The sequence below is a fragment of the Crinia signifera genome, chromosome 8 (assembly GCF_055691185.1).
Source record: "Crinia signifera chromosome 8, ASM5569118v1, whole genome shotgun sequence".
Taxonomy (NCBI): Eukaryota; Metazoa; Chordata; class Amphibia; order Anura; family Myobatrachidae; genus Crinia; species Crinia signifera.
The window spans coordinates 112795964-112821139 of record NC_139224.1 but is presented as its reverse complement, the minus strand read 5'-3'; the positions used below and the strand labels follow the sequence as shown (position 1 = coordinate 112821139).

The 25176-nt window shown below is 43.4% G+C and overlaps 1 protein-coding gene and 1 pseudogene across 1 annotated transcript; one reads left to right on the top strand and one right to left on the bottom strand.

Annotated features, from left to right (window-relative positions):
• Positions 1-1342: 1342 nt before the first annotated feature.
• Positions 1343-16176, bottom strand: FASLG (Fas ligand). The gene is made up of 4 exons (XM_083158072.1): positions 15856-16176; positions 6561-6606; positions 6408-6461; positions 1343-2415 (listed from the first exon to the last, which is right to left on the bottom strand). Exons 1-4 carry the CDS (start codon positions 16105-16107, stop codon positions 2021-2023), a joined length of 747 nt encoding a protein of 248 aa, XP_083014198.1. The 5' UTR covers positions 16108-16176; the 3' UTR covers positions 1343-2020.
• Positions 16177-24656: 8480 nt separating this feature from the next.
• LOC146029979 (U2 spliceosomal RNA) lies at positions 24657-24792 on the top strand (annotated as a pseudogene).
• The last annotated feature ends 384 nt before the right edge of the window (positions 24793-25176 follow it).

Below are 25176 nucleotides of genomic sequence, written 5' to 3'. Positions count from 1 at the left end.
CTTGATGACAAACTGCCCCCCCCCCCTCCACCGTATCCCCTCACAACCATGCAAGGGGATATGTTATGGAAACACATCCCCTCGATGGTGTCCGGTCCGCAGCAGGCAGGGCCGGCACCACCACTGGGCAAATCTAGGCATTTGCCGAGGGCGGCATTTCGCCCCCCCCCCGCCCATGCCGCGGGGGTACCTGTCCTGCGGCTGTGTATATAAAGCTTGCGGTGGCAGCGGGGGGTCCCTGCAGTCAAGAAATAACGAGCGCTATCCGCCTGGCTACGCGGAAGCGCTTCTGTTGTGGAAACACTGGCCGCACGCTGATTGGCTGAGATTCAGCCAATCAGCGTGTGCCATGCGGCCAGTGTTTTCACAACAGAAGCGCTTCCGCGTAGCCAGGCGGATAGCGCTCGTTATTTCTTGACTGCAGGGACCCCCCGCTGCCGCCGCAAGCTTTATATACACAGCCGCAGGACAGGTACACCCCCCCCCCCCCGGCACCGGGGCGCCCCCACCCCGACTCGCCTGGGGCGCTCCGGTGCCTTGCACCCGCCCTGGCAGCAGGAGAATTCTTTCGATGGTTGGCGACCATTGAATGATTTCTCCTGGGCTCGCAAATATAAGTCAGTGGAGACTAACTTATATTTGCGGGCTCTGGGACTAAGGCAGGACGGGCGGCTGATGTCCCGGAACGCTTTTGCATTTGCATGGGAACACCCAGTGTTTTCATGGGGATCCCCATGAATCGCTGGGCGTTAGCATGTCCCAACGCCGCCACTGTCCACGTCCCACCCCCCTCCCAGCTGCGAACGGCACGGCGACAATGTACCATATATACTCAAATATAAGTCGACCTGAATATAAGCCGAGGCACCTAATTTTACAACAAAAAACCTGGGAAAACTTATTGACTCAAGTGGGACCCTCACTCGAGTATAAGCCCAGGGGGGCTTTTTCAGCATAAAAACTGTTCTGAAAAAGTAGGCTTATACTTGAGTATATATGGTAAATCACCAAACCTTCTCGCAGTTGGGATTTGCACATGCACACAAATGCACATGCACAAACCCCAAGGGTGAAATTTAATGGGATGAGAGATTCAGAAAGTAAGAGATTTGGTAAGAAATCTCCAGTTTTTTTAAAGCGGCAATCATCAAGCTGCAACATTAAACTGGTTTTACAGTGTAAACGATTTCCGCTTTAAAAAAACCTGGAGATTTCTTACCTCTCATTTTCTGAATCTCTCATCCTATTACATCCCCCCTCCCCCCCCCCCCCCCCCCCTCCCATGTCTTTATAACTGCAGTGTTGGGCCACTTTCTGCACCTATACATTTGATTCAGGCCACTAGAATACTGGTTGATTCTGTTTTTGTTCCAAATTTCTGTATACCCATTTTTCAATGGTGATTTCAGTAGCACATGCCTGAGCTCACGGTCTTTCTGCATTTATATCACATAGAAATCTGTCTTTGGTTTAGGCGGTCAGTTGTCTCCCATCACATTTGTATTTGCGCAAATCTTTGCATTGACGCAAATCCCTTACTGTAGATGAGAATTCTTGAAGCATCAGAAATTATTTTTTAATCCACGTGGTTGTTTTTTAAATATTTTTTGCTCCTCCAGTACAGACAAAAGAAGGTCTTTCTAATAAATGCAAAATGCAAAATCCACTGTCTACTGTCTATTCCAGTCCCATCTGTTAATCCAGAAAAAGGTGAAAAATGTCATTGATGTACTGTAGAGTCACATTTTCTTCATTCCAAAAAGGGAAATTACAGTCATATCCATTAAAACACGGATACTAGTACAGATCTCTATGATAGCAACTAGAGGATATTATTAAACATCTCATGCACCACCTGGAAGAAATTTGTAGATTGAGGAAATTCTATAATAATATCCAGCAATACCATGAGATTAAAAATGGATTTCCCTTACACAGGGAATTAGTCAGCCGAAGATGACCTTCATTAAATAACTTTACAATCCCAATGAATCTAATGCAAGATCTTAGTTACATTGTCTCATAGTTTATAAATTCCAAAAAATGTTTTTGTTTCATCAAAGCTGATTAAATTTGCATTGGAAACATTGACATATAATACATCAAAACTAGTAAGGTTGAATACGGCTCCTAGGTAACTGTGTCTTCCCCATGAAACATGGGGGATACAAGATTGATACTCTCTGTTTTCCATGAGTCTCATCTCAGCTGGATATCGTAAAGGCTTCTTGTAGACAATGTGCGTCAATTCTTGCTTAGGAGGACAATCTATGCCCCGGAAGTAGATAGAGGAGTAGACGAAGTGAAGGCCTGTTTCATTCACCTCTAGACCTCTGTCTCTGTACTTGATGCCATCCGTAAACGCACGTCCAGTTTTATCCTCCCAAACGAAGGGCATATTTATGCTGTCTTTTGCTGGAAAATAAATATAAATATGGAGTTATTTTAATTGATAAAAAGCTAAATAAAAAACTCATGTGTAAAGGACAAGTGCCCATTCATGTCAGCTGCTATGGCAATCAACATGAGATTATTTCTGCCACCAGTAAAAAAAGTTCTATGGAAAAAAATAAAAAAGAATGAATCTAAGAAAGAAAAACACAGATTTTATCTGATTTACTTTTAGTAAACAATCTCAAGCAAATTAGTCATCTGATTAAACAGACATTGTATAATACAAAGACTATAATGGGGTAGATTTACTAAGTAGCAATTTATCGGGTGGTTTGAAAATAACCACACCAAGGGCCTGATTCAGACCTGTTTGCTAGGCTGCGTATATTCACAGCCTAGCAAGCAGGTAAATGCCCCCCCGCCAGCCTAATCCACTCACTCGCATGCGACAGAACAGAAGATAAAACACTCGATGGTCGCTCACGATTGAATGATTTCTCCATTGTTTGCTAAGAAAAGTCAGCCTGAATTAACCTTTCCAGCATGCAATTCCCGATGAATTTGGGGCAGGCCGCCCGCCCCAAGCATGCATCGACAAGCCTGCATTTCTGGAGGTACGCCCAGCATCTCTATGGGTGCATCCACCGTTTTTGTGGTCACGTCCATGAAACGCTGGGCAGTCCCTGTGACTGGCCCCTGCCCGCCCCTCCTGGAGTGAATGCCACATATTTGCGCATGCGCAACCTCAAAACATTGGCCAGGGGAGTGCATTCGGCTCGCTACGAGCAGGTCTGCATCACCAACCAAGACTGTTAGAGGTATATTTACTAAGATGGGCGTTGTATTAAAGATGGGATGTTGCTCATAGCAACCAATCAGATTCTACTATTTACATAGCACCTTCTAGAAGATAATAGATGTAATCTGATTGGTTTCTATGAGCAACATCCCATCTCTTATAGAACTCCCATCTTAGTAAACTTGCCCCTTAGAGTCAAACAACTGGATGTACTGTCCTGTAATATTATTACTTTGCTATATTGAGACTAAAGGTCCAAACAGTCTGTGCAGCAATATGCATAGAATGGACTTTGTATTTTATTTATTTATTAACAGTTTCTTATATAGCGCACACAAATTCCGCAGCGCTTTACTGAGCATAGTTATGAGCAAAAACACATAACGAATTACAGTACAAGACAGTTTAGGACAAGTACATGGTTAATACGGATAGTTGCATCAGGGGACAGGACACTGAAGCAATCATCAGGGTGGCAGAGGTTTATATATTCTAAGAAAGGCACATGAGGAGAGAGGACCCTGCCCGTGAGAGCTTACATTCTAAAGGGGAGGGTTAGACAGAGAGGGTTGACACAGAAGGAAAAGAAGTGAGCAGGTTAGGATGAGAGATGGTTGGGTTTTATGCAGAAGGGTGGGAAGGGGTCAGCTTAGTCTTTGATATTTTAAGTCTAAAAAAGCGCTGGGTCATCCAAGAGTAGACAGCAGAGAGACAGTTGGAGATATTAGTAAGGATAGAGGGAGAGAGATTAGGAAAGGAGAGGTAGATTTCAGTATTATCAGCATAGACGTGATAGTGGAAGTCGAGTGGGCAAATGAGCTCACACAGAGAGGACATGTAGAGATAGAGAAGAAGAGGGACAAGAATAAAATGTTGGGGGACACCTACTATCAATGAAAAAGCAGGAGAGGTGAAGTCATTAGAGGTACAGCTTGGCATTTTCAAAACTGACAATGCAAATACAAGCATTAACAGTGATAGTAAAAGTTATTTTCAGATGTAAAAATGATGATATTATGGATGAATAGCCAGATTAAGCAGCCAGGAGTAGTATGTTGTGAGAATGAATTGAACTCACTCAAAGCAGTCTTTGGTATTTGTGAAGGGTTATAGCCTACACGTGCACTCTCCTCAAGAAGAACAGGTACTTTTCATTAATAATTGTACAAGTTTAGCTTATAGCAAGCTTTGAAGAGATTAGAAAAAACTGCTCTTAATCTCATCTCTTCCTGGGGACATATAGAAGTTAACATGTCAGCCATGTATCCAGAAAGACAATAATACTCTATTCTGTCCCCATTTCGATAGGAAGGTGCTGTTTAAAAGGTTCATTCCCACATTTGCTGTTAAGACTACATTGTATGGCACTGTCAAGTCCCATCTGGTAGGGAAACAGGCCTCATCTGAGACATGGCCTCCTGATCTTCCCACATAAGGAGAGACATATTAAACCTTCCATATGAGGTGCTCACATAACAGCCAATCAGATTCTAGCTATCATTTATCTAATACAATAGGTACTTGTGAGTTATCCGGGCTCCCGATTTTTTGATTGTATGCCTTAAGTTAAGGCATACAATCCGATGCGATGCGATACGATATCGCATCGCATCGCATCCGACCATCGGATGCGATGACCCGATTTTTCCATAGGAATCAATGTTAAAATGATTCCTATGGAAAAAGGGGTCCTTTTCATACCCCTACTATCCAAGTGGGCATGGAGTTGGATATAAACCTGTGGCGAGCGTAGCGAGCCACCGAGCCCGAAGCGTGGCGAGCGAAGCGAGCCCCGCGAGGGGACGGTATTCCGTGTCCCCTCGCGGGGCTCGCTACGCTCGCCACGCTTCGGGCTCGGTGGCTCGCTACGCTCGCCACAGGTTTATATCCAACTCCATGCCCACTTGGATAGTAGGGGTATGAAAAGGACCCCTTTTTCCCATTGAATTCCATGTTAAAATGGACTCAGTCCATTTTAACATTGATTCCTATGGAAAAATCGGGTCATCGCATCGCATCCGATGGTCGCATGCGATGCGATGCGATGCGATGTCCCGATCCGACCCGATTTTAAAATCGGACGCCCGGATAACTCACAAGTACCATACAATATATAAAATAACAACTAGAATATCCATTTGTTCCCTTTAGAAGGTTTGATAAATGTCTCCATAGATATTCTGGAGCTATAGAATGTGATGGTAACATTTATTTTGGGATTTTGTGACACCAAGAATCCAGAGGGGTGGCCAACAGTATTTTATAAGGGGCATATTTACTAAAATTTGATTTTGTATTAAATTTTAAGGTTGATTTCAATCGAATGAAATTGAATACAAAATCACAACTACAAAAACAAAATTGACCATTAGTAAATGTAACCCTATGTGTTTCCTATATTATCCTCCCAGTAGAGAATATTAACCGATTCTGAAGAAATTGACAGGACTATGGGTGTTTTCAATTTGTCCCTTTTTTTTTCCGGCTGACGAAAAAAATCAAATATTCAATTGCTGGCCAAAAATATTCATTTTGTGTATTCAGTTGCATGCATTATCGCTTGTATTAAAGCAAAAACGCCCGCAATTTCACCAAAAACACAGTGAGTAACACACCAATTCACATATTTTTCGCCTGTGCTGGATTTTTCGCCTAGGCAAAAAATTGTCACTTTAACTGAATAGATCATTTTGAAATTCATCCTAAAAAGGTAAAAAAATTATGATTTTTCACGGAGCAAATAATTTGACACCACTTAAATACCAACTGGTGGTTTCACATCTGGTGGCTTAAAATAATGCCGTTCCATACCTCTAAACTTTCATGACATGATCATCTGCATGACCTCTCTATAAGGGGTGTGGTCTCACAGGAAATGTCATGCTAGCCATGCCCCTATGTATGCCATTGTATTTATGATTTCGACTTTACCAAATTCCATGGATTACAAATAACACTTACAAACACCATAAAATCATCGTTTTGTGAGGGACTAATAAAAATTGTAAGTAAATCAATGATAATGTTTCATATCTATTTCATGTACCCTTTAAAAATGTGGTATGCTCACTGATCCCATGATTACATTTCCAAACTTTCCTTATCTACTAAGAAAATACTATTTTGTAATAAGGCAATTATGACATCAGTGTGGATCTTTGGAAGAAGCGTTTAATGCTTGTAAGACATACATAGGAACATGTATATAGATTACCTGTCACATGTGCAGCCTGTCTTCCGATTTTTTTCTCTGGAGATTTATTCTGCCCTGCACAGAATATATATATATATATATATATATTATCAGCATTGTGCTATGAAGAAGATAAATGTGACCTGATAATACATGTTTCAATATTTAACTTACCTATTAGCTTTTCAGAGGAAGGGGACAGTTCTACATCGCTGGTATACTGCAAAGAGTAGGAGAGAACATGTATAACTAACGGGGATGCTTGTTTATCTGCACATATCTGTGTGGTTATATTTGTGTATATATATATATATATATATATATATGTAGCGGCCCGGCACTCACCCCTCCTGTTTAACTGCCCGGGTGCCCGTTTGGATAGATGGACAACGGAATGGAGGAAAGAAACTGGCACTCCTGAGACTTGTGCATAAATTTTGTATTCAAAAGTACATGGTACAACAACCAACGTTTCGGGGCAGATGCCCCTTTGTCAAGGTGTAGGTGACAACGTTTCGGGGCAGATGCCCCTTTGTCACCTACACCTTGACAAAGGGGCATCTGCCCCGAAATGTTGGTTGTTGTACCATGAACTTTTGAATACAAAATTTATGCACAAGTCCCAGGAGTGCCAGTTTCTTTCCTCCATTCCGCTCCCAGAGCCACTAGCCATGCCCCCACAGTGGCGATAATGGGGGCATGGCGGCGCTGCAATAGGCCATGCCCCCTTGTCACGAGGTCACACCCCCAAAATTTTGCGCAGCGTCCCTCCTCCCGGGTCTGCAATGTTGGGAGGTATGCAATGGCACACGTGCTAAGATACCTTTGTGTCCATGTGAGTAACTGGCATGTTATGGCCTTTTTGAGGGGTGTATATCTGCGTTCAGCCTGTACATAAAGAAGCATGGCACATGCATCGCTAGTGTGTACTACGTAGCCATAGGTCAACTCATTGTTGCATAGGTGCAGAGCATGCAATAACGGAGAACTTTATGATGCTCCAGTGGCTATGTAGGCATTAGTACACAAATGTGAATTGGGCCCTTTATTGGGTACACCTTTCACTGCAGGCAGGTGTCTGTTCTAAAAGTGCACTGGAAATTCTTCAGGTCCCTCTTAGTATAGTAGCACTGCACAGTTGCTTTAGTTTCATTCTGCATTTGTATTGTTGTCTTGTGAATGGATCCATTGGTGTACACAGAATTCATTGTCATGTTTAAAAAAAAAAACCTTGAGAGGATGCGTTTTGTGACTTGCAGCAGAAGCCATTAGAAAGTGGGGAAGTCCACCAAGAAAACATTCCAGGCCTGGCAGTCTTTTCTAATTTGCATGTTTGTAGATAGATAGTGGCAGAGTATAACTTCAACACAACAAATGTAAATGTACCATTAGCAGTACTATTTGTTCAGAGAAATAGGTTCAGGAACTCTGGGAGGTATCTACAGATACTTATATCAATATATAGCTAGAAGAAATATATACAGATGGAGCAGCCATCAGCCAGCCTGCCCGATCGCCAGATCTCATGTGCTGGCACAGGCTGGCAGACAGCAGCTCCATCTGACAGGGACGCGTGTGCATCTCACTCCCTCGTGCGTCTCCGTCAGCAAGGCGATGGGGAGCAGCTTCCGCTTCAGATGGGCAGGGAAGCTGCTCCCCACCGCCTTGCTGAGGGGAGCAGGGCAGGGATCGAGGGGCAGCTGGGGCAGAGCGGGCAGAGCCATGTGGAGGGCTGCTACAGCCTTCAACAGAACAGGGCGCGAGCGTCTTGTGCGCGCACGCCATCTTCTGTTGGAGAACGGTGATGGGCAAAGATTGGCAATAGAATCGCCAGGAGAAGATCAAATGAGAGCTGCTCCATCTGTATGTATATATATATATATATATATATCAGGGTTGCCTACCATCCCGGATTGGCCGGGAGGGTCCTGGAAATCTGGTCCCCCTCCCGCCCCCCCGGAAAGGTGTGCAATCCTCCCGGATTCTGGCACACCCTCCGCATCTCCCCACCAGCCTTGTTGAATCAGCGGCTTTTCATGAGGAGAGGGTGGTGCTAAATATGCAAATAGTGCAATTTAGCCCCGCCCCCTCCTCAAGGTCCCACAAATGGTGGGCTTTCCAGTGCTGGGGGTGGGGCTTGGTGACATATTCCCCCAGAAGTAATGCTGTTGTCAGTCTCCTCTCCGGGCTTCTCCTGGAGAGGAGTGTTTGAGAGTAGGCAAGTATGAAGGCACTCAAAAAGAGCTTTAAAAAAAAACTTATTTTATGGCCCAGGACAGGTTCAGGATGATGTCATATTTATGAAGATATTCAGGAACTGAGTTTCTGCTAGTTCCTTCTGAAAAATAGCGCTGACCAAAAGTATATGACAAGTTACTCATTACATATGAAACTGTATTGAGGAACCAGGCTACAGGATGAATAGTTTAATACTAATCATATGAATCCTAATTAGAACACTTATATTGTACTCTACAGCTTTTCATTCTGTATAATACACACTTTGGGTCCAATTCGGGATCTCTCGTTGCGATATGAATTCGGCCCCCCGATGGTCAGAGTTTGCGCATGCATAATTCTGCGCATGTGCAAACCCCGGCAATGAATGGCTTCCGTAAGTTACACACTCGCCGGGCTGGTCCTGACCTATGATTAAGCATAATTGCGAAACGTACGTCAGGCTAAGTTCGGGAGGACACGGTGCACATGGCTAGTGTGACCGGCCCTACCCGTTAGTCCTGACCGAACTTGTGTGTGTTAGCATTAAGCTCATAACTCAATCTCTCTGTGTGTTATCAAAGCCGCTGGGATAACCGGGCTCCTGTACAAACTGACAGAGCCCGGTGTGACATTGCCGTTTATCAAACAAATACACAAGCAACTGTAAAGTCCTGGCATGGTACCGCCGCGTACTATCACATACACGGCGGTTCAAACAGTTGTCCAGTGTCTCCATATGCAGAGAGACACTGTGTATGTGTCAGTAATAATTATAATAATCCACCGGTGAATCCATTTACTCTTTGTTAGACTCATGTTCAGATAAAACATGGCAATGACATAGCCATTTAATTGGTACCAATGTTAAGAACTTTGATATAATTGTACAGATTTACAATTATTGCCATGATTATCTGATTGTAAATTCATATTATATTGCTAATTGCACGTTATCCCACAGGGGTTAAATAACCTATGCCATTTAGAATATACAGGTACATGCTGAGGAATTGCACTACAGATTAACTTGATTTTCACCGATCATTATATTGTAGCTAATTAAAGCAACATAGTTGCAATAGAATTTTGATATATTACAGCAACTTACAGTAATAGCCAAGCCACAATAGACTGGGAATTCTCTCAGTTAGACACAGTAGTGCTATATTATACCAGTGTGGTGGATAACAATTAAACAGAACACATACTGTCTTATCACACAGACACATGATAGTCATTTGACTACAATAATAAAACACATACAACGGTCAGCTCTATTTTAAATTTATTGTCACCTTTCATGCACTTCTTTCACCATGTTTGTATTTCGCAGCTTTTTAAACTTGCAAATTAAAAAAAGTTAAATTTTAATAATTATTTTCTTGGGACATTAAACAAATATACCGATTGCTGAACAAGCCAAAATCGTCAGCTCTGAGTCCCCCTTGTAGGAATTCTTTTTCTTTTTTTCTGCTATACTTTTTCTATTCCCAAGCTGTTTACAAGGTGATTGACAGGAAGTAGGCGTCTGGGAGTGGTAACCGGCCATTTAGTGGGAGTGCTAAGAAAAATGCAGGCGTGCCAGAAAAATCACTGGGAGTGTCCAGGAAAGTGCTAGGCATGTCTGCGTGTATAGGGGACAGTGTGTGACATCAGCTCCAGGCCAGATATGCCTTTTTCAATCGCACCGCCTTGTAAGTCTCTGTCTTTTTGACTTGTGCCCAGTGTAAAAATCAATTGACGGTGAGCCTGTTACAATGGTTATGGACATACAGTTTTCGCATGGCTGCGAATAGATTTATTGCCATACAAATCCATTCGCACAGCGAGAACATTCATTGGCAAGGCAGGATTTCACTCTAATGGTACAGCAGATTAATTGAACGCTAGTCGCTATGAATTGGCAGCCGTGCGATCAGGCCTGAATGACCCACCAATTTACGATCTCAGTGCTTCTGTACATGCAGCATATGTTTGCCCTACATCACATGACAGGCATTGTCAGCATAGTCGGCATTGCCTGAAATTTGGGGGAACAATGCACAGTGGTTCAAATGCGGCATCTTATTGGCCACTAGGCGTCTCCTCCATACAGTTCGGCATGGATCGAGTGTTAGCGTTTAATTTTTTTGCCAAGTCCCTGTTTGCTACATGGACAGAAGAGGAGGTGATCTATGCCAGAGGACCCTTGTAAGTATAATATGCTTCTACAGGTACCCCTATGGATTAATTCAGGAACAGATCACCGATGGACGGAGGGCTACCTACAGGCTCAACATAGGTATGTATCAGTATGTATGGGCTATGTCTGTAATAAAGCTTTATTTTTCTTATGTGTCTGTGTGATTTTATTTAACTATTGGTTTTGCTGTGTAACTAAGAGTCCCAGCAAGCCCATTAATGGGCCACATGCTGGGACTTGTGGTTCTCCAAGTCCCAGTATGTGTTCCAGGCTTGCTGGGACTCATAGTTCCACAGCAAAACCCAATGGTTTTTCTATTTTTTACACACGTAATCAGCTCGATGCCCACAGCCCAAGAGCTTCGAGGACAGCCCCAGGCTTCAGCATGGGCAGGTAAGTTCTGGAGGGGGGGGGACCCCTTCTTTGGCGAGGTCCTTACTTCCCCAGAACCCCTGCCCATGCTGACCGGTCAGGGGTTAATGCTTTGGCCGGGGGGACTTGTATAAAAAGTCTCCCCCCAGCTGTGGCATTACCCTGCTGGCTTGTTGGACCTGGTGCTAGTTCTTAAAATACGGAGGACGCCTAGTCATTTTGTCCCCCGTATTTTGGGAACCAGAACTGGCCCTTGGGCCTGGTGCTGGTTGTAAAAATTAAGGGAACCCTAATTAAAAATGTTCCCTGATTTTTTACAACCTGTGAGCCTGGGGCTGGTTACGACCACCGGTTTTTTTTTTTTATTATTTATTTATTTTTCTTTTTTTACACACTGAAGATGATACGAATTCATATTTTAAAATATGAATTTGTATTTAAAATACGGATTCGTATCGGCTAAAATACGAATCCATACGCATCGGAAAAATAAGAATCAGTCAAATACCACTGATTAGTAAATTTTCCTCCAAGATACGAATTTGCATAAGGCTAAAAAAGTGTATGCATTCATATGCATTCGTATTAAGACTACAAATACGATTTTTCATATTCATATTCTTAGTAAATTTCCCCCACAGTATAATTTACTAAAAGAGGAAAGGCCCACTTGTGGGAAAACGATACTGAGACGTAGTGAAAGTCAGAGGTGAATCTGATACTACACTACACTGACAATGTTTGTGTGTTCTGCATTACTTTTTCTTATGATGCTTCTTGAACTGTGGAGTCATAACACCTGAACAATGACATTTACATTTTGTAAAAAGAAAATAACCTGGCATCAAAAAGTTGTGATGCTCCACATTCAATAAATAAGATTTGCAGAAGTATAAAAGTTAAGACTTTTACATATTTATAACCCTTCATAAGAATGTTATATAGTTGGATGAGATTTACTAGGAACTGGGGGGGGGGGGGGTGTCAGGGATTGAGACTAGTAATGGAAGTATAAGATAATGTAGGCAGGGAAATGAAACTATGGGTCAGACATTGTGGGATAAGTTCAGAAAGGATATACAGAAATAAGGGTTAGCATTGAAAACATAACAATGTACTTCTCTTATTTGTTGGGCCTGGCAAATGTTGGATCACCTCAGCCTCCACTTTACCCCGGTCATTCCTTTTTCATTCTGCCCCTATCCCACCCCCTTCTCTCTCTCTATCTATCTATCTATCTATCTATCTATCTATCTATCTATCTATATATATATATATATATATATATATATATATATATATATATATATATATATATATATACACATGAGGGTGGATCAATAAATACTTATGTTTGAAGACAGGTGGTGTTGCTGAGGATAGTTGGTATTACTATCGTGTACTACCAGCTTTCAAAAAATTCCAAATTTTAGATTGATTCATAGGTTAGTTTTCTTTTCCACCACGACAATGCACCAGCTCATTTATCCAGAATTATTGTTGCAGCCAAATTGCATGAATTGCGCTATGAATTGTTTCTGCATCCACCGTACTCGCCCGACTTGTCTCCCTGCGACTTGTTTCGACTTCGCCTAACCTGAAAACGTGCCTCGTGGAAAAAAATTCAGCTCAAACGAGAAGGTCATCATCAAGACAGAAGCCTACGTGAGTTTGAAAAATCGTATATTTTAGAGTAGGGGTAGCCAACTTCAGTCCTCGAGAGCTACCAACAGTTCACATTTTCCAGCTCACCTAGCAGGTACACAGGTTCACTCATTACTGACTAACACATTTTAAAAGATCCACAGGTGGAGCTAAGTACTTCACTTGTGATTCTGTGAGGAGACATGGAAAACGTTAACTGTTGGTAGCTCTCGAGGACTGGAGTTGGCTACCCCTGTTTTAGAGGGTTTAAAGAAATGGCAGGGTCGTTGGGGAAAGTGTATTGCCGTGAAAGGAGATTATGTTGAAAAATAAATAAAAAAATTGATCTATGTAGCTGTAGAGAACAATATGAGGCTGAGTGGTTTAGGGAATGTATCCTCCTGTATTGTAGGAATACTCTTTTCCCCATATAATATTTGGTTGCCTTGTCTGAACACAATTATAACTGATGAAACTTGATGCGCCTCACCCTTAATAACTAACATTCCATTTCCCAGCTTATCTTTTAGTATGATGTGCATGGAATGTGCATTCGTAGATGTTCTCTAATATAAAGCTTCTGGTCCTTTATTTTACAATTTTCTATTTTGATATGTTAATACAATGTAAATATGCAGATAAAAAGCATGTGTCCTCCATAATATACCGGTATGCATAGACCATGCAAAAAGCATCCACTGAATGCATTGGTTCTTGTCCAATTCCTGTAATATCAGTGGTTCTATCAAATGTGTCAGATTTAATAAAATTACTCCCATTTAGGGGGACATTTACCAAAATGGATTCATAGAAAAAAGGTGTATTCGTAGGGAGAAATACACCTTTTTTTTTTACGAATTTGTATTTTCGGGATTTACAATCCCAAAAATACAACAATTCGTATTCCTAAAGATGGAACATTCGTATTTGTATTTACAAATACGAATGTCTACACCATGGATAGGATACGACAGAAATCACCATTAAAAAGAATGGTGGTTTCTGATTTACTAAGCAGCCGTACTGATAATACGGCTGCTTAGTGGTGTAAAACAGGCATGCAAATACGACAGGAAAATAGAACACCATTTTCCTGTTCTATTTGCTTTAAGCCTGCATGGATCAGTCATATCCGTGCAGGCTTCAGTGTAAAAAAAATAGAAAAATAAAAAAAAAACGGCGTGGGGTCCCCCCCACAGCCGAAACCAGCACCAGGCTGACAGAGCCTGGAGCCGGTAATTAAAAATCAGGGAACCCGACAAATAGGGGTTCCCTGATTTTTAACAACCAGCCCCAGGCTCCTGCTCTGGGGCTGGTTCCCAAAATACGGGGGACAAAATGACTAGGGGTCCCCCGTATTTTAAGAACCAGCCCCAGGCAAAACCAGACAGCCGGGGGGAGACTTTTTATGCAAGTCCCCCCGGCCAAAGCATTAACCCTACCGACCAGTCAGCCTGGCCAGAGGCCCTGGGGGAGTGGGGACCCCCCCAATAAAGGGGTCCCCCCCCTCCAGGACTTACCTGACCCGGCTGAAGCCTGGTGCTGTCCTCGATGCCCCTGGGCGGTGGGCATCGAGCTGATAGCGGTGTAAAAAATAGAACAAACTATTGTTTTTTACTGTGACACTACAAGTGCCAGCAAGCCTCCCCAGCAAGCTGGGACTTGGAGAACCACAAGTCCCAGCCTGCTGGGCATTAAAGGGCCCGCTGGGTCTTGTAGTGCCACAGTAAAAAAAATAGTTAAATAAAACACACTGACACCCATTTTAAATAAAAGTTTAATACACACATTACACACATACTGATACTTACCTATCTTGATCCCGTTGGTAGGTCGCTGGCTCCGTGTCGGTGGCGTCCTGTCCGAGGATAATCCATGTTGGACCTGTGGAAGGAAATCCTACTCACCCAGGTCCGCCATGGATGGTCTTCTTTCTTCATCTGTCGACATCCAGGTCTTCTGGCAGCTGCTGACGACTTCCAGCAGCTGCCGGCATCTCCCGCGACGCTCCCCGGCTTTCAGAGCCGGAGAGATCCTTCCTCTTCGGCGTCTGGGCTCAGAATGAATTCTGGCCAATCAGGAGCCGCCTAGCGGCCAATCAGGAAAGACCTTCCTATCTGACTGCTTTGTAAATGACCCTCCGGAACACGACTTTGCATACGACTGAAACAGTCGTATGCAGTCGTAGGGAAAATACTAATACGAAAAACTCTGTATTTCATATTAGTAAATTTTCCCCTTAATGTTTTCAAGTCGTTATATAGAGCTGGTCCATAAAAATTATATTATGTTTCTTTTGTGTTCATAACCAGCTGCATTATTGAAGTCATTTCTTACATTCTATATGGAACAATCAAATCCACCCTTCCACCTAACCTACAATGCAAATGTTTGTGCACCAACAAATCAATTTGTCTTGCAGTCTACACACAACAATACAAAACTAGGGCCATGCCTTCTCCGAATAACACAGAATATTCTGTTATATGCATCTACCATATTGAAAGTTTGCAAAAATACCCAGGGGAGGATTTAATAGGATGATAGATTCAGAAAGTGAGAGATTTGGTAAGAAATCTCCAGTTTTTTTAAAGCGGCAATCATTTACACTTCTAAATAAATCTGCTTTTGCAGTGTAAATGATTGCTGCTTTAAAAAAACTGGAGATTTCTTACCAAAACTCACACTTTCTGAATCTCTCATCCTATTACATTTCATCCCCAATGCCTAATGTAATAAAATAACGCTCAACCATTTTTGAGTAAGAAACAAATGAGAATGTTGATCAATTTTACAAATGTAAACAATATGCCAGTTTGCCCACGAATGTGACTTAATAGTCCAGGCTGTGACTGGCTGCAGACCTATGTATTCCTAAGGCTTGCAGACTCGTGTCATAGTCGCGGAAACGCTAGTCACGCCAGCTTTGCCACGCATTGGATGCATTCAGCAGCAAAGCGGAGCGTGGCTACATCTGTACAAAGAAATAATATACTGTATAGGATATATAAATAGGGAATCAACAACAAAACACATGTAATTGTCCTGTACCTCTTTCACATGGTCCAGCTTTTTCTGCAGTTCAAGGATTTTATAAGTACTCAATGCAACTCCTGCTAAAGCCAACAGTACGAGCAGGAAAATGATCAGAAGGCAGACACAAGTTCCACCTTTGCGCTGCTTTCTCTTGAAGTTTGGAAAAGGTGGTTGTGGATACATGGACGGATGGGTCACAACTGTAGGTCCTTCTTGCTGGTTAATCCAAAAAACTGGATGCTGTCCGTAGCCCATGTTCTGCTGCATCTTGGCAACTAGAGATATAAAACTGTCCTTTGTAATTGGTCTTGGCTATTTAGTCTTCGTGTACATGATGTGCTTAGCTGGGGGAAGCAGAAGTGTGGTTTTGTGCTCATTTTAGCACCTTTAATGTGAATATATCTACTCCTCCCTCTCTTCTTACACCTCCTCTGTGTTCCACCTCCTCACCCCTTCCTTACTTTCATATAAGTTACAGATCTCCACCATAGCACTGTGGGTTTTGCTGTTTGTATCGGTAGAATGTAACTTCTAACTGAGAGACATTGCAATAGCTAGAATTGAATATTTCAATATTACAAACTTTTTAAATGATTAATTGTACATTAGAGCTGAGCATAAAGATTATTTGCTACTCAGGCACAGGGAGACTCATATTGAGGCCATTCTCAGAAAGAGAATCTGTACTTAGCAGATTTTATGGTGCGAGTAATCATGGCTTCCATACCTGTAGATGCTTAAAATTGGCATCTTTTTAGTCCTTGCACATTCAGATGCTTGTCTATAAGTCAGGCTCCATGATGAATGCAACAACATTTACACAACCTACCACCTTTTTTTCTGCGGTACAAATTTAATGATAATGTTTTGACCTAATCAGTGGTGGATTTTAATGTGGGCACTCTGGGCAGTAGTCCACCGCTGATTGCAGGGAGGACTAAAAGCCTACCCCATTCAAACACAATGGTGCAAATATGACCTTGACAAAGTGAGCCTGACTTGAGGGCTTACACTACAGTATATATCAAATGATTTCTGGCTTGCACGCTACCCTGCAAATGGATGTTTATGATCCATCCGCAGTTCGCTGGGTATCTTCACTGGCCGGCAGTGGGCGGGCATTCGCGCACCCAGTGGGCGGTGTTACAAGGCTCACAAAACAGAAAAATACTGCTGCTTTGCGAGCCAATCAGAATAAACTCCAATATCTGCTACAAACCACCTCAAACTGATCTCATCCACTTCTATGTGGAATTGGGCAGGAACCAGAGGAGGATTAGGGGTACCTCTTGGCAAAACAACAACCCCCCCACCCCCACCCCCCATCTGCCTAATTTTATTATTTTCATTGATTGGTTATAAGTCCTCATTTGATGATTGCCAATTTCATATAATAACAAAGCCATGAACTATGACATTTTGTTTTATTTTTAATTATGTATGCATATTTACTAAGTAGGACAGCTTACAGGGACAGTCACCTATTTATACTCTACACCAGTGGTTCCCAAACTGTGCGCCTAGGCTCCCTGGGGTGCCTCGGGACATCAGGACATTTGCAAGGGTGCCTCGGGTTGGTCGTCCAGGACCAATTCAAATAATTTATGATCAATTATTTCTAAACAAAACCAGTGCTGGTGGCTGCCAATCATAAAATGTGTACAATCAGAACCAAATCCTTGCATTTACCACATAACTGAACCTAAGAATCACATGTAAACACAATCTACTTAATTTGATATATATTTTTGGGTGCCTTGGAAAAATTCTGATACTTTAGGGTGCCGTGATTAGAAAAAGATTGGGAACCCCTGCTCTACACAATACGTTGTACAGTAGAATGGAAATATTTAGCAGTTGCTGGTCAATTTCTAATAGAAACATAGAGACCTTGGGCAGTATTCAATGACCCAAATCGCGCTGTGCAGCGAATCCTGTTTATCCTGTTTAGCCCTCGCTGCCAGCCCTCCCTTACACACTATTCAATGAGGCAGGAGTTCGATGCCCCTGACGGCGAATGTGAACCCCTATATTTAAATTAAATATATATTCATGTGCTGTAAGCACATGAATAAAAAATAGCATGCCCCTTCACAGAATAAAATTCCTGATTTTTTTACACCAAATAAAAAAAAAAAAAAAAACATTATTTTAAAAGTTCACATTCCACTTCACCATGAAAAGATGGCGATTGCTACATGGTGACACACGGCGAAAATCACTTAGAAAGCAATTCGCCATCTTCTCATTGAATACACTCACGGCGAATCACATTGAAAAACCCATTGAAAAACCACAGCGAGTTGCGGAGAGTATCAGACGGTGAATTGTCCCTCATTCACTGTTCACTGTCGGCGAAAAGTGCACATTGAATAGGGTGATTCACTTTCTGACACAAAAAATAACCTTCCAAAGTGAAAAAAGCACAAATTCGCCATGAAACATGGCAAATCGGCCTCATTGAATACTGCCCCTAGAATTAAACAACAAGAACCTCAGCTTCTAGTCTGCCATGTTCCATTTATCTTTTTGTCAACTTCAACCTATTTGTTCTTTAGTTTTTTGTAAAGATATTTAATGTTTAAATTGCTGTCCTGTCATAGCCTCTAGCACCTCTGATGGTACGCTATTCCACCTATTCACTACCCTTTCTGTGAAGTAATTGTTCCTCATATTTCCACTGCTGAACCTACCTGCTCTCAGTTTTAGGCAGAGCCGGCCCTAGCCTAAATGATGCCCTAGGCAATATTTTGGCTGGTGCCCCCTAGCACCGACACTAGTTCCGCCTCTGAACATGCTCCCCTTTCCCAGCACCATCAACCCTCATCATTTTGGTGCTCCTACTCGCAATATTTTAAATAGAAACCGTGCACACATTCGGTGCGTAGTCCAAGCAGGGGTGTGTTCTTGCTGGGAAGGGGCATGGCCACACAATAGTACCCCCAATTCAAATTATGCCGCACAGTAGTGCAACTTTATTCACATTATATCATGTAATGGTGTCCCTTATTCATGTTACATCACACATTAGTACCACTTTACCTTAAATACATTACACCTCACATTATTCACATTATACCCTTAGAAAACAATCCTGAGAAAATATTGTATTTTAAGCACCTCCATGGCCACACTGAAACCCAGAACAAAGCAGTGTGTGCTGGGCAGAGGAGAAGAGCTGCAGCTGCTGCTGTCATTTAAGGGGAGGGGGCCCGGGGCCCCCACTGGGCCCTTCCATCAGACTTTGCCCGGAGTAATTTGTACCCCCCTACCCCTTTCTCTCGGCACCCCTGATAATACCACATAGTACTGCCCCTTACACATGACACACATTATTAATGTCCTTATAACCATAATGCCCCTTACACATTATGCCAACCTTTATTAATGCCCTCATACACATAATGACACACATAATGCCCCTTACACATATGTTGCACTTTATTAATGCCCTTATACACATAACACACATAATGCCCCTTACACATATGTTGCACATTATTAATGCAATTATACACATGACACACATAATGTCCATTACACATATGTTGCACATAATTAATGCCCTTATACACATGACACACATTATGCCTGTTACACATGTCGCACATTATTAATGCATTTATACATGACACATATCATGCCCCTTACACATATGCCGAACACTATTGCACAACCAACCCACCCCCAGACAGCACTCCCACAGCCGCTAACACTGTGACCTCTGCCTCTGTTTGGATACAGATGTTGCCTCATACATCTTGCCTCAATAGGCCATGCAGCTCCTGGCCAGTTCTGCTAATGTTGGGTGCCTTTTTTGCTGAAAATTCATCTTATTTGCATTGTTATGTGATGGGACACACAAGGAGCTTCAGATGATTAAAATGATATGCGGTATGCCTATATTCTGTGTGCGACTGTGGCTGTACCTGCATACGGATTTCTATGTTACAGTGATTTCCATGAATACACTATTTCATATGCAGATACAGCCTCACTCACACACAGAATATAGGCATACCGCATATCATTTTAAATCAGCAGAAGCTGCTGGTGCCCCATGGCTTTCCAAATGCCCTAGGCAATTGCCTAGTTTGCCTATGCCTAGGGCCGGCTCTGGTTTTAGGGCATGTCCTCATGTTTCAGTCTAACGGTAGTAAAACAAGCATTCCAGTGCCGCCCCCGACAAGTGCCGCCCCTAGATAAGTGCTTCACATGCCTATTCAGATACTCACCACTGTAAGGATCCCAAGGGTTGGGTTACTCTGTTAGGAGTCTGGGGAATGTCACTGAAATTTGGGAGTCTCCCAGACACTCTCTGGTGTCTTAGCTTTGCATGCTCCCTGTACGGGAACAGGGTGGGCAGCTGACATTCGGTGACGGCCGCGTCACTGCCTAATTTCTATGGGAACACCCAACGTTTTCACAGGAACACCCAGCAGGGTTTTGCCGCCACCCCACACCCCCTGCATGCACTGGTGGGTGCAAACGGGGCCGTGAACTAGCAGTTTGCCATGCCTGCTCACACGCAGTGTATGCAAGTGCATAGAAATGTCCAGAAGGAAAACATCGCTTCCCTGTGTGAGGGAGCATGTAAATCAGAATAAGCCCCTTAATATCGGTAACGAGGCACGCACCCGTGCAGGTTCATTTTGCATGCTCAGCAGGTCCTGGTGATGTCACTGAACTATGGGGGGGATGCTCTAACATCTGCACCCCCTTACCGCCCCCCTATCGCTGGCTACCGCACACAGAATTATTGCATATGCTGTAACATATGCAATAATTATGGCAAAGGACAGCTCTTTCGTTAAGAGCTGTCCTTTGTGGTGAGTCAGCAGGTCCCATCGGGACCCGGCGGCTCCTCCCTCCCTCCCTTACCCGGAACTGTGCTGCTGCAGCGGGGGGGCTGGCTCTCCTTCTCCCTGCACCCGGAAGAGGATCATAGTGCAGGGAGGAGGAGGTCACAGGTCCGGGCAGCACAGCTCAGGTGAGGGGGGTCGGTGCGGGGCAGCGGAGGGTCAGTGCGGGGCAGCGGTGGGTCAGTGCTGGGAAGCGGGGGGCACGTTACAAGCCCATAGGCTTCTGTGGGGCATCGCCAGATTTTTCTGGCGATGCCCCCCGCTGCGGTAACCCGGCTGGGGATGCTTAGAGCATCCCAAAATGCGGTAAAAACCCAGATAACGGGGTTTTTACCACATTTTTAGTTTAGAGAATCTCCCTCTATATAATTTACCAATATCACTGAGAGTGTTCAATTCGTTCACCTGCGGCTTATATCATGAACAATATCCTCTGCGATCCAGGTTGTATACGGGGCTCAATGGCCCTGTAATATAGTCTAGAATAATAAACAAAATTATAAAATCGGTGTATTATATCACAAAATAGAATAACTGAAGAAACCAGCAAGATATAATACATACCCGATGCTATAAACGCATACAAAGACCTTTTTGTGGCTTTTAGAGACTAGTTCAGATGGTTACCAGAAGTCAGAGTTTCTCAAGTTTATTTTTACATTTTGTTTGACCTACTTTGATTTCAGTACTCAGCATCACATAGGTTTCGTGAGACAGGTATAATCATTTGTCATTTATTCAGTGTCTCATCCATTGCCTCATGTTGTATTTATATTGCTTAAGCTCAATGTAACCACACATTGTTGCATTTCAAGTAGTTCTTAGGCAGAGTTTCCATTAATATTGCTGAGGACACTCCGTAAACCTCTGAAACTGATAGTACGAAATATTACATTCATAGAGTTGCACTGACACACAGAGTTACAGTGGAAATCCCCACTGAGCCCTACTGCCATAGGCGAATCTAGGGGGTGGTACGGGGGTGCACAGGACCACCCATTAGCCCATAACATGGGACCCACTAATTCCGACCCCCGCCCAATTCAACGGCTGCCAGATCCCCCTTCGGCATCACTGAAGCTCAAGGTTGATCTCAGTCGAACCCAAATTGCTGGGCCTCCAATATGATACCAGGGTGGATCCATATGGGTTAATTGGTTCCAGGGATATTGAGGTTAAACCGTTTTTTTTTTTTTTCATTTCTTAAATGTAATTTCATGACTGTTTATGTTCTTTGAGGGCATATTTCTCTGGAACCAAAAAGCCCAGTTTCACGGGACGAAAATCATTGAAAGCCAACTCAAAAGTTCTTCAATATGATACTGGCCTCATCTAAATGGATCAGTTGGTTCCGAAGATATAGCTGGTTGGTTAAAGGGGGGTAGGGTGAGGGGAGTGGTTGTCTCTCCCCCTCACACCAGAAAATGCATGATCTTGGGACCATATTCCCGGGTAAATCCCTGCATTTTCTGTTGTGAAAGGGATATTATTTCAAACAGCCGTGACCTGCAGTGCTCTGAATACAGCCGGGCAGCCCCCTGCTCTCTGCCCAGCTGTCAATGACTGTCACCCCTGCAGCTTCCGCTCCAATTCTTCTCCCGGCTTTCACCTCAGCCCGTCCCCCCCTTTAATCATGTGGTGCCGGCGCCCAGCATGCTCCCCTGACGTCACGCACAACAACAGCGCGCACAATATTTCAAATGTCCACTCGGCTAGAGGGGACACCAGGAGGGGAGTTGGAGCGTGCTCTTTGCTGTGCTCTGCTCCTCTCCCCATAGAAGCAGCTGCACCGCTCTCCATCTCTACCTGCAGCGAAGGCTCATATAAAAATTTACAGTAATTGGCACTTTTGAGGGCATTGCTTAAGGGATGCTACAAGTGGCGGTATGTGGGGGCATTACGCATAATGTGTGGCTTAATGTGTAAGGGGCATTACGGTGTGCAGCATCATGTGTAAGCGGCATTATGTGTGCAGCATCATGTGTAAGGGAAATTATGTGTGCAGCATCATGTGTAATGGGTACTATGGTGCGCGGCATCATGTGTAATGGGTACTATGGTGTGCAGCATCATGTGTAATGGGTACTATGGTGTGCGGCATCATGTGTAATGGGTACTATGGTGCCATCAAGCAAGAACCCCCTAGCAATGAGCACGTAGGTAAGCAGCACTTATGTGGCAAATATGTAATGGGCATTACGGTTTGTTATATAGTATGTAATGGGCATCATGATGTGTGGCACAATGTGTAATGGGCATTATGGTGTGTGGCTTATGTGTAATTGGCATTACGGCGTGTGGCTTTATGTGTAATGGGTATTACGGAGTTTGCAAAAATGTGTAATGGGCATTACTGTGTATGGTCTAAAGTGTAATACCACACCCCTTTTTGTGATGCCACGCCTCCTTACCATGAGGCCACGCCCCCCTTTTGCTATGCCACGCAAAGGTCCCCCTGCTGTTGTTTCTAGATCTGGGACCACCCATTACCATAACTCTAGATTCGCCTATGCCTACTGCATGAGGGCCCATCCCTTTCTCTAATGTCAGATTCCAGACTGTGCACGGAAATTATATATTGTTATTTTATTAGCAGGGGGAAATTCATACGCTAGTCTGATACTGCATTCAACGTACAGTGTTACTGCAAATGCAAAGTATTATTGGAAAGCGTTTGAAGTAAACAACTACGTTCATATTGTAATTCATATTGCCTGTAGACGCAATTTCGTCTGGATCACACGCATAGACAAACTAGCGGCTTTACATGAAGTCGCTAACTAGGGTGGTTGCTAATGGTAACAGGCCAAACGAGCGCAAGGATACGGAAACAGCGTAAATTTATTGTCCACCGGTATTGTCCTCTGGTAATTCTCAGATTCAAGTCACCCATACTCCACTGCTTGTTTCATCCCACAGTCTGCTGCATTCTCCAAGTCCGTCTCCAGTGTTGCTCTCCAAAGTCTGTCTCCAGTGTTGCTCTCCAAAGTCCATTTCCAGTGTTGCTCTCCACGTCCGGTGCAGTATCCTGAAGTCGTTCGGTCCAGTATCCTGAAGTCTTCCGCTCCAGTCTTCTTTAAGTATTCCCTTTGCCTTAAGTATAACTCTGATCTTTAATATATACCCCTTCACAAGTATTCACCTGTAGCGTAATTTCCCACTGTGGGAATAAACTTCCTTTATCATATCCACTTGCTTCTATGAACTCTTTCCATTGGTATTCAGCTAACCACCTAGGTCATGCCTGGGTCCAGCAATCCCCAGTCGTGACACCACCCTAAAGTGTTTTGATTCAGATTTCAGTTTAAATAGCTTAAAAATCAATAATCTTTGATAACCAATAAAAACAACTAAAGATAAGGCATTTTTACAATCCATCAACCAACATTCAAATTTAAAATCTGAAATCCAAAGCGCGGGAATAATTGAAGTGGAATTCAGTTTGTCAGAGCTCTTCAGGGGATATAGACTGGGTTTTTATTTGGTTTGGATTCAAAAAATGTGGGTGGATTCAAATTTCTGGAGACACAAACTTCATATCTCTAACGTGTTATTTTCTTAAAATGTTTAAGACAAAACATTTTCAATATTTTCCATCCACTTGGACTACAATAGAGCAAGGTAAAGTGTAACGAGCAAAGTGAGGCACCAGGCCCGAGTGTCGATCTTGATACAAAATAAATATGCAAAATTCATTCGTAAAGTAAGGTCAATTGAAGCATGTCCAGTGTTCTTGCTTATGCCTGTAGAGGCTAGATGGGTAAGGAATGGGGCTTTCAGACAGAGACCATGTATAGTAGATTGGGCAATTGTGAACAGTTGCAGATAAGCACACAGATGTATACATGTTGAAAAAAGCCTCTTCATTTGTGGGTAGTCAAGGGCAAGAGGAAGCATAGGACATGATGATGGTCTTTAACAATAATGAACCACTTTTATGCCGCTGATTGTGAATGCACTACTCGGCCTTTTGGCTAAGATCAAGTGTAGTATCTGTTCTTATCAGTTGGTATGGACTGGCCTCTGGCAGAGAATAGAGAAAGGCTGAACTGAGTAGCTGCTCTGATGGGCGGAGGGTGTGGGACCCCTCTTTTTTGCCTGGGAGTGGTGAAAAGTTTGGCTGAGTACCTTCACCTCTGCCTTTGGTAGGAGGTGTTGTTTCCGTAAATCCACTGGTAAGAGGGGGGGAGAAACACTGGGCCTAGTAGTTTGACTCTCCTGACGGGGTTCGTAGCCCCCAAAGGATGAGCAGCGAAAGGCTCAGTCTAGTATCCATTCCCAGGGAGCGGAGAAAAGCTGAGACCGAGTAGATTGGTCCAGGTTGGGGCAGGCCCCCACCCTGGGCACAGCGAAAAGCTCAGCCTAGTATCTTAACCCTGGGAGCGGAGAAACACTGGGACTGAGTAGATTGCTCTTCCGAGGGGGGTGCAGCCCCTAAGGGAGTCTTTCGAAAAGCCCAGTGGAGTACCCATTC